The 11,151-nt window shown below is 43.6% G+C and overlaps 1 protein-coding gene across 1 annotated transcript in view; it reads left to right on the top strand.

Moving 5' to 3' along the window:
- Positions 1 to 689: 689 nt before the first annotated feature.
- PSMD14 (proteasome 26S subunit, non-ATPase 14) overlaps positions 690 to 11,151 on the top strand; it is a 49,505-nt gene continuing 39,043 nt past the window's right edge. The window contains exons 1-2 of the mRNA XM_072121887.1: positions 690 to 852; positions 6,318 to 6,372. Of these exons, the coding sequence (XP_071977988.1) occupies positions 6,325 to 6,372 (48 nt within the window). The 5' untranslated portion in view covers positions 690 to 852; positions 6,318 to 6,324. The remainder of the gene's footprint in view (positions 853 to 6,317; positions 6,373 to 11,151) is intronic.

The following is an 11,151-nucleotide window of genomic DNA, read 5'->3' as shown; positions in this document are numbered from 1 at the left end:
AACAAAAGGCTCAATTCTAGAAAAAACAACATAAAAAAATGAAAGGAAATCTACCATCAAAATCCATCCTGATAAACCAGGGACATTACTCATAGATCCAGGCACCGGGACTGTGGTAATCTTCTTATATTTGTTATCCATGGCCTCCTTCCTTCTATAATCCACTTTTAAAATTATGCTAATAGGCCATTAGGGCCCTGGGAGGGCGTTACCAGAGCCCCTCCATGCTCTGGTTTCACGCATTGTCTCCCCCTGCTTCCTCTCCTCTCACACGGCATGAGGGGGAAGTGCTCCTGCACAGTGTAACAGCCTATGAAGCTATAGCACAGAGGGACTGTGGTAATGCCCCCAAATCCCTTTGGGCTCATTAACATAATTATAAAAGTTGCTTTTAGAAGGAAGCAGGCCATGGATAACACATAAATAGAAGATTACTCCAGTCATGGTGGCTGGATCTATGAGTAAGTGTCCCTGGTTTCTTATGATGGGTTTTGGTGGTAGATTTCCATTAAAGAGACGTTCTAGGCTCCTGATATTTATGAACCTTCATCAGGGCACACCCGACCCTTCTTCTCCCCCCCCTACTCCAGACCCTCCCGGTATCCGTACACTCGCTTTACCCTCCTCCTACGTCACACCCCGCACTACTATTACACTCTATACTGGCCCCTCCCACGCAAGAGCCCGGTCACGTGGTGCCAGAGTCACGTGCTGCTGACGTCACGCCAGGTCCTGCAGCCGCCGGATAGTACACTCTACTCTGCATTGAATGAATTCGGGCTGAATCACTGCGGCGCCGGGAGACCATTGTCCGAGCAATCCTCGCTCTTCTACCGAAAAGTTTCCTCACAGGTAAAGCGGCGGCCAGACGCCACATGCCCGCCCGGTATCCCCCTCACACACTGCCGGTGCGGTGCTCAGGAGACGGAGGGGGGCACTAGGCCGCAGTTGCAGCCTGGGGCTTGAGTACTTCGTCACGCCGAGTGTTTTGAGGCCTGTGTGTGGAGTAACTCGTCTACCACTGAGCTCTCTCCCGTTGTCTGTGTGTGTGGCGGTCACTGCCGGTAGATGTGGGGGCGGCGGGGCAGAGGAGGAGGCTGAGGCGGGAATGTGCAGACTCATGGTGGGTGCCCGGAGCAGCCTCCTCCATTCACTGACAGCAAGCAGAGGCCTGAGAACACAAAGGGGAGTCATTGTAGCTGTAGTCTGTAAGCAGCCTCCCCATTGGACAGTACAGGCCGTGGGAGTTTGGGTATTTTGGGGTACCCCATGCTGACCTCTGAACTTTGGCTACAAGTAGAGATGAGTGGACCGGTAGTTTGTTTGTGTTTAGGTGCACGACCCGGACCCATTAGCGGATCACCCTGGCCAATCATGGCCGTAGGAAGGAGCGACAATTTCCCAAATTGGCCAATATGGTAACATGTCCATATCGTGCGGCCGAACTACAGATCATCTACTCGTCTCTAATCACGAGGACATCAGTTTGGGGCCCCCACCATAAAGGTAAACGCACCCCTAGATGCCAGTAACACCTCAGCTCCCTGCTGTACTCGTTATTTAGGGCTCACGACTACTCAGCAACTCGTGGGGTCGTCCAGTCAATCTTCACTTTCATGAACTTTAAATTCATACACTGCGCTTGAATTTGCGTGTAAATCGTGTGAACGCAGCCTCGTATTCTCACACTTGGGATTTTGACTCTGATTTTCTGCAAAGTTTTTAGTAGAACCTGATGCTCCTTTTTTTGTAAGTGGAGAAATCTGAGCACTGGAGCTGACAGTTTCCAATTGATATCATTGTAGGAAATGTTTTTGGGAAAATTGGCACCAAAATACCCTGTGTGAACTGACTCTAAGGCTCACTTCCCACAAGAGTGGACTGACTCGTTCGCCTGACCCGTACATATTTCTGGTTTGGGGGGCAAATGACCAATGCAGCAAAATGACGCAATTAGAGGCATCAATTTGCTGGATTGGCTGTTCGGCCACCAATCCGGCAATGTTTCCAGGTCAGGCAGACGAACCGGAACCGTCCATTGGGTCCACTCATCTCTAGTAATGGGGGTTACTCTGCAGGTACCAGACATCTCAGTTGGGGGAAGAGCTTTATCCTTGTGTTGCAAAAGTTACATCATTTTGCTCTGTGATATGCAGCAATTAAAGGGGTTGTTGATAGATGGACGGATCCAAACTTTAGGTTCATCCACTCCTCCTAACCTGGACAGTAAAAAAAAAAAAAAAAAAATCAAAACCTTGGGTGGATCTGACGCTTTAAGTTAGAGTGACTTAGTGTCATGGGTGACACCCATCAGTGATGGTCTCGGTGTGTAAACAGAGGCTCTGCTGTAATGCAGCGCTATGTTGGCCCCGGTACATCCTATGGCTATAAGATGTAGGCTGTAGAGGGAAAACGCACTGTAGTTACTGAGCCTCGGCATATAATCCTGATGCACTGTGCTAAACCAGATTGAAGTGAGAATGTTTTCACACTCCACTCCCAAAGGCCCATAGAAAAAAAATAGACCCTTTTACAGACCCCTTAATAGAATTATCCCATTAAAATCCATCATGGTAAACCAGGGACATTACTCATAGATCCAGGCACTGTGACTGTGGTAATCTTCTTATATTTGTTATCCATGGCCTCCTTTTTATTTTTTAATCAACTTAACATTATGTTAATGACCCACAAAGGCTCATAAGGCAGTGTCTAGAGCTACTGTGTGCTGCAGATTCACAGGCTGTTAAACTGTCTTGCACTTCCCCTTCCTCGGCCTGATGTATTCTCACTGCAGCAAAGAAAGTTTCAGCACAGTGGGAGGGGGAATTGCTTCTGCACACTGTAACAGCCTGTGAAGCTACAGCCCAGTAGCCTTTGCAGACTCATTAGAATAATTTTAAAAGTTAATTTTAGAAGGAAGGAGGCCATGAATAACAAATATAAGAGATTCCCACAGTCATGGTGCCTGGATCTATGAGTAATTGCCCCTGGTTTATCATGATGATTTTAATGATAGATTTCTTTTAACAGTAGCTGTAAGGGAATTTACACTGATAATTTTCACTTACACTCCTCTTCATCTTTTTCCCGCTGCTGGTCTTCACTCGATGTGCAGGGATCAAGGTGAGGAGGAGAGTAGGTGAGTATTTTCGGTGTACAGGCAGTCCCCAGGTTACGTACAAGATAGGTTCCATAGGTTTGTTCTCAAGTTTAATTTGAATCTAAGTCAAAACTGTATATTGTATAATTGTAGATCCAGGCAAAAAAAATTGGAGTTCCAGATTTTTTTTACTGCAATGGGATCAAGGATTATCAATAAAACTTAATTACAGACACTTTACAGCTGATCATTACAGCCTGGGACTATAGGAAAGCATCCAGAGAGGTGACCGTCTTTAACTAGGGGTTGTCTGTAAGTCAGGTGTATTTAAGTACAGGACCGCTTGTAATTTGCCTTCCAGCTACCGGTAGATTTCTGTTAAAGGTCTGTTTTGGATGTCGAGGTGGACTGGCCCCTTACACACGTGTCATATTGAAGATCAATCCCCAGGAAAATACAGAGGGGACGGCAGTGTGTGCTCCTGGCTCCACTCACCATTCTGGTTCCCGTTTATATGAATAGTTTTCGTTTGTTGTCCAAGTGTTGACCAACCAATCATTATCATGCCCTGAAATGAAACCATGGAGCTTATTTTAACCAGAACAACATTCCTGATTACAGAATATTTTGCGTAAGTGTTTGCACCATCATTGAATAAATAGTTCAGCCTGAGAATAGAATTTGTATGACATGTCCTTTAGTGTAGGTCATCAATAGCAGATGGGTGGTGTCTGACCATTACAGCAGTGCCCAATCTACCAGCATATATGGAGTCGGCAGCATGAAGTGGTTGGATTGAGATAATGCGGTTTAACTCTTATCCCTGTTAACTGAGCTTCAGTACCCGCTGTTCACCACTATGCAGCAGATGGCGCTGTCTGCCCCCAGCTTCTTCTGGTTCTGGTTGCTTTTGGAGGTCAGACTCATTACTCTGATACCGATGGTCCGTTGTAAAGTCAGGACAACCCCTTTAAAGCTTCATGGGGCTGATTACCTGTATATCCAGCCATCCATTGTGAAACTGACATCAAAGCTGATCCCATTGTTGTGTATGAGATTGTTTTAGGCATCTTGTAAATCGGATTGGATGTCTATGACCTATACCTGATATCATAAAAATATTGGCGGTTTCTGGAGAAAAAAGTTTGGAGAACCAACATCTTTATATCTGAAAATTGTATAGTAATGGGTTGTAATGAGGGAGGTTTTAATGCTTTTGTATGGAAACATTATAATTCCCCCCCCCCCCAGTAGATATATAACCACATCCAAAAACAATGAATGAAATGTGACAGTCCCCGGTTGTGACATGCGGGACGCGAGGAGCGGTGTCTGTTGTCATTCTTCCCTTAATGTCAGACTATACTTCATTCCTCCAGTGTAGTGGTAGACATAGATGTTGGAAGACTTCCATGCAAGTAGTTTTTTTTTTCTTTCCTCCAATTCAGGAGCATATGTGTTCTTCAAAAATAAGCGAATGACATAACATATCATTGTTCCCGTAGTCTGGCTTTTATCTGTCATCTCGTATATCTGCTATAGCTCCTATTACTTGTATAGGAATATAGGGGGATTATCAGCGTATTGTAGGGTTTCTGTAATAAATATGGATTTCTGTAAATGTGTTGAGAACATTGAGGCATAGGAGTCCTAGATGTCTGTCACTTCATGCCTAGGGTTAGATTTATAGGGCACAATTTGACATAAGGGAGAGTAGCAACTATTTAAAGGAAATCTGCCATCAAAACCAGGGACACTTACTCATAGATCCAGGCACCACAACTGTGGAAATCTTCACATATTTGTTATCCATGGCCTCTTTCCTTCTACAATCTACTTTTTTTTTTTTTTTTTTAATAATACGCTGCAGCTTCACATGCTGTTACATTGTCTTCCCCAGCACTTCTCCTTCTAGCTGCTGTAAACTAACGCATTGTGAAGGAGGTGCACCTACACAGTGTAACAGCCTGTGAAGCTACAGCACTGAGTGTCTCTGGTAACACCCACCAGGAACCCTTCAGGCTTATTTTCATAATTGTAAAAGTTGATTTTAGAAGGCAGGAGGCCAAGGATAACAAATATAAGAAGATTCCCACAGTTGCTGTGCCTGGATGAGTAAGTGTCCCTGGTTTCTCATGATGGATTTCAATAGATTTCCTTTAAGTCATTCCCTATCCACAGGGTAGGATATAACAATCTGATCAGTAATGTTCCGACTGTTGGAATACCCACATATCACGATAACAGGACCCCCATGATCCAGAGAACTGGGTTTCTTGCAAGTGTCTTGAAGCTCCATTCAGTGGTATAGGAGCCACTTAAATACTTGGAGCAGCCTATTTAAAGGGGTTTTCCATGGAACATATTCATCTGGATTCGGCTCCCGGCAAGTTTTCAGGCCTGCGTCCAGTGATGAGTGGCCTCCTCGGACCAGGGGACTACAAAGTGAAGCTCACTCCTTTGCTGAATCACGCCGATGGGTATCATGCACTAGTGCAAACGTTATCCCAAACATCCTCATCTCAGCCCCATAAGGGACTCATAGCAGCATTGATGGACATGATTCTGTGTCCACGGTCCATTTTCCAGGATCCCTGGCTGAGCACATCTTTCGACCCATTAGTATTGGCACGGATAAAAATTTCAGAACACACACCCCCCCCCCCAAACTTTTAATCACCCTGAAAATACAAGCCGTCTCCAAATTAAGGACCTTATCGCTGCTTTAGAGTTCATTTCTCTCCTGCTATCTCTCACTTGCAGTTTTGATGAAAAGTGACAAGCGTAAAGTTAATTAGTGAAGGATCCACTAATGAGAACGTTAATCTTAAGTAAGATGTAAGAGTCGAGGCTTTTTCTATCCTAACAAACCCGCTCCGCAGTCAGTACCGAGCCGCCCGGGCGCCGCTTCTTCGCTTTGCTCTTTCAAGAGAAAAAATATATATACCTTTTCGGTTAAAATATTGCCTCAAAAAAAACAACTTTTTTTCTGACTTCTGGTAACTAAACCTAAAGAAGCAAACACTGTCTGTTAATTAGTGGAGGAGACAGCTTCTTGAATTAATATGTGGCGTTAATTAACAGGAAGACTGATGTTGTGCTGTAATTACCACCAATATTTTTGGCATACTGAGTGATTGAAGGTGAATGTAATTTAAGTGATAAGGTGCGGCCCATTTCATCCTTTTTTTTTTTTTGTATGTTTATCTTTTAGGATCTTTATGGATCGACTACTAAGGCTCGGAGGGGGAATGCCTGGACTCGGGCAGGTCGGTACACTACTCCTTCTTCTTAGTTTTCCCCCTTTTTTGTGATACTGTAACATGGGTTCCAATATGTGACATTAGTTAATTTAATATTCTGACTAAATTAAACATGTCATATCAACAATTCTGAGCAAATTGTACAAAGTGTCCTATCTGCAGGCAGCATGTTATAGAGCATGAGGAGTTGACCAGATTGTACATGGTGTCCTATCTGCAGGCAGCATGTTATAGAGCAGGAGAAGCTGAGCAGATTGTACATGGTGTCCTATCTTCAGGCAGGATGATATAGAGCAGGAGGAGCTGGGCAGATTGTACATGGTGTCCTATCTGCAGGCAGCATGTTACAGAGCAGGAGAAGCTGAGCAGATTGTACATATATGTACAATGTTTATGCTCTGTAATGTTTTATCTGTATATGTGTCCTATGGTATGTAAAGTGGAATATGATGGTGATATAGAAAAATTATTAGTGTCCTATCTGCAAGCAGCATGTAATAGGGCAGGAGGACTCCATGAACAGACTTAAATATGCTCTAACATTGGCCTTGATATAGTATAGTAGTTGCTACTAGTTGACTACTCTCACCAAACATTCCCACGGTAAGTAAAAGGCCCTAGAAGAGTTGCTCATATGGTACTTATCGTAGTAAAGTTTCTGTAAAGCCTTTGGGAATGGCAAGTCACGTGACCACAAAGTTTTTTTTGTGACGTCCCATGTCCTGCTGCCCTCTGGTGGATGGAGGGCAATCATTACTGTATGCACTTCCCCACCAACAGTTCCCATATAAGTCATCGGAGGTCATTTAGCAAGGAGTCTTTGTTTCTGTTAGCGTCAACACTGCTATTCAGCTGGGAAGAGGGGACTCTTTGCATCATTTATCGATATGGTACAAGGAATCCCGTCCCCAGCTGTGGGGTCAGCTGTACATAGTGTGAAACAACCATAATGTGAAGTCTCAGGGAAATGTCATCAAGGGATGGGATGGCAGGTAGATTTATTATAAAGTTTCGCTTTATCTGGGAAAATCTTAGCTTTATCAGTATATTGTATATATTATACAGTTCTGTAGATGTATTGAGAACACGAGGGCCCAGGAGACTTGGGCCATTGTAGTTTTCTCAATAAACACTATTTAAAAGAAATCTACCTTAAAAATCCATTGTAATAAACCAGGGACATTACTCATGGATCCAGGCATCGGGACTGTGGGAATCTTCTTTGTTATCCATGGCCTCTTTCCTTCTAAAGTCAACATTTAAAATGATGCTAATGAGAGATCTTGTCTCATATATGTGTATATGTGTCTGTGTGTACAATAAGGGTTATTACCATCATAAGAAGGACTACAATGAGATGCATGACTGCTGAGAAGTGAAGTGTTAGACTATTTTAGTCTAGTTTGTTTTGCTGGTCGGAGAAAAAGTGATTTTGTCTTCTCGTGATAAAGTCCATTTAAATAATTTTTTTTTCAATTTCCACAAAGAAAATGAAGTGGTTATATGGTTATAAGAAAGCATAAACCTATATGTACATGCTTGGCCTTCTTTTTTGCCTTTTTGGATACCCCCTTCTATTATGAAGCTCTCTTAGATAGTTACAAAGTACTGTACAGGATTTTTTTGGATCAGTAGTTGGTGACCTCTGGTGATCCCTGCTGTGCTGCTCCAATATACTTAGAAGTCACAATCAAAGTCATTTGTGGTGACATACAGGATCCAGGAATCCCTTGCATGGATTGGATAAAGGTTACCTTTCTAGTGCCCAAATTTTGGAGAAGAAAAAAAAAACCCTCAGTTTTGATGCCTCGTTCATCAGCCTCATCTGGCATAAAAATCTTGTCTTTCTGAACATCTGGTGGCACAGCTTAACCCCGGAGTGGGGCAGATGAGGTGCCCGCCTGTGATCTTTGTCTCCTCTCCCCCCCCCCGACCTTTGTGTAAGGACGAAATACGGGAGGGGGGGGGTTGTTTCTCACCTTGTTTGTGCCATAGGAGTTCTCAACGCGCATTTTAATGATGTCATAATTAACTTCCTTGATTCCAGCTTCTGTCTTCTCCAAAATGTGAGAAAATGTGTCTGAAAGGTCGACATATGGGCCTCATACAATTGATTCTGCCGAGAAATTAGCAAAATGGTAATTTAATGCTCCTTAAGAAACATGTAGCGTAAATCATATGCGCAGAGCAGCAAATAACACTTTCCTGTCCTGGCTGTAGTCTGCACGCGGCTTTAGCTTCCTCAGGCGTCGCAGAGATTCTCCTGTTACTTGACTTCGCACTTGGCAAAGGTAGAAGAAACGATTGTATCCCGACGTAATAGTCCATGGCGCTATTGATCTGTTGGCTTATTCTGTGTGGATCTGATTCACATCTTACCAATCCTCGGAAGACGGTTGGAAAAATTTTGGTAAACGCTGACACAGTTGGAGAATGGCGGCGGTCACCTGTGTATACGTTTTATAACCTCGCAGATGTATAGGGAACATAGAGCTAAGCTGTCCACGTAGCGAGTTTTCCTGATGTAATAGTAGTTATAAAATGGATTATTCCTGTCGCTCTATACGCAGGGGGTCATTTTTATACCCGCCATAGTCAGAGGGGAGCGGCTCGTCAGTGCACAAGTTTTCTAACCAGCCGTCACATGACCAGGCTCGCCTAGAATGACAGCAAGCAGAGAGATTGAAAAGTTTGAGAAACTGATAGACTTCTGCGTCGTATGCTTATTCTGTTGGAATAGCAGCTCCTTCCCCTTTAAATAATCAGCGCTAAACCCAAGTTCTGTTCGCAGTGTCATGCTCTTTGATTTGGCGAGGTAGGAGCCTCGCATGGCAATAGCCACTAGATTTCCTCTCCCGGTTGCCAATTATCTATCATGTTCTCCCATCTGTGAGTGTATTTTATCAGATGGGATAGTTGGGCTACTTCCAGGATAAGGGCAACATGGATGGCAACTCCTTGGAAAGTGAATTCCGAGGCTTGTCATTAAATAGATCCAGAAGAAACAGTTTTCTACAGCTTCTGAGAACACAGTCATAATATATATGCCGACCTGTAAGACCTGCCAGTCGCACAAGACTAAATACGACACGGGGGACGCGTGAATATCCACATTCACACACAAAAAAAAAAAAACCATTATAGGAAATTTTTTTGGAAGCGGCCGTCAAAAATTACAGATAAGTGATCGGGACCTGATACCCGTCTATGTATAAAGTGACTTTTCACTTTTAATGTTTCACCAATTGTGAAACATTTGTGTCATTGTGCTCAGCCAGTGCCTCCTGTTTCATGACAACCATTACGCCTGCTCAGCTTATAGCAGCTGATGGAGGGAGACCCTGCAGCCAACCATATGCTTTGCTCTTACCCATTGCGGCTCCATATTAGGGATACAAAGGATGAAGTAGAAGATGAGTTGAGACTGAATTTTGAAATTTAAGATCAAGCTCTGCTCTTTCTACACTTCTACCTGGAATATGTCCTCTACCTTCCCATGCGACCTCTCCTGTCATGGTGGTCATTGTCTTGTGGCTTGGCTCTGATGGGTCATTTCAAGGGACTGGAAGTAGCAAAGTGCTGCACTCCGCAATCTCAGTGCCATAGAGATGAATGGGGACCATGTGCCACCAGCTGCTTTACTCGTTTGGTGTATATCGAATTCCCGGTTTCACTGCTAGGGCGCTCACCGGTCAGACTTTTATCCGCTATCCACGTGACCAAGAAAACTTTCACCATATCACATATTTTCTATTCTATTTTGTGCCAGCTATAGGACAATCTATTCAACGTATCCTGTTCAATTAACCATTATCAATGGTTGTATCTAAAGTAATAGACGCCAAATTCATTATCTGGTTTGGACAGTTCATGTTAGTGCTGCATAAAATCTCGGCCCGTGATAGTTGGTGAGAGAAGCCTCTGTCCGGGAACATGATGGGCAGCGGGGATAGCGCATCACTGGAGAGTCATTTATGACTCCATTAAGTAAATAAGGAAAGATATCACACGTTATCACCCCCTTGTGTCATTGACTTATTGTTTGTACCTGGAAAAAAATCTTGAACAGATTAAAACAATCATTTTATAAATGTGTGTGCCATATAGATGGACTCTCCCAGGTATCTGAGGAACCTGTGACTGTGATAACGAGTGTGTAGCATGTTATGTATGTATGTTGATGCTTATGTATAAAGTGCTTCCCTGTAAATGTATTAGAATCGCACTTGGCCTTGGGTTGGAGGGGCTGTATGGATCCTATAGACTGGCTCGTACAACACAGATCTGTCATATCACTGTGTGCGCGATCGGGCAAATAAATCAGAACTACGGAATTCAACCTGGACACTTTTTTTTCTCTTCGTCTTGACCTGCGTCATCTATAAAACCTTAGACTGAAGCCATTGACTTGTTCCTGGCCATACTGTACCGCTACATGTACAGAGTTTAGCAAATACGTTTACTGGTCTGTGCTTGTACAGGCAGTCCCGGGTTACATTCAAGATAGGGTCCGGAGGTTTGTTCTTAAGTTGAACTTGTATGTCGGAACTGTATATTTTATAATTGAAGTTCTAGACCAATTGGACAGTTGGAGTTTTAAAATTTTTGCTGTAATTGGACCAAGAATTATGAATAAAGCTTCATTACAGACACCATACAGCTGATCATTGCAGTCTGGGACTATAGTAACATCCAGAGAGGTCACCAGAGGTCACAGGGGGCAGAGGGGTCTGTCTGTAACTATGGCTTGTCTGTAAGTCCTTAAGTAGGGGACCGCCTCTATAT

This window comes from Engystomops pustulosus, chromosome 8, assembly GCF_040894005.1.
Source record: "Engystomops pustulosus chromosome 8, aEngPut4.maternal, whole genome shotgun sequence".
Classification (NCBI taxonomy): Eukaryota; Metazoa; Chordata; class Amphibia; order Anura; family Leptodactylidae; genus Engystomops; species Engystomops pustulosus.
The sequence above is the reverse complement of the archived record's forward strand: the minus strand, read 5'-3'. Positions and strand labels throughout refer to the sequence as shown.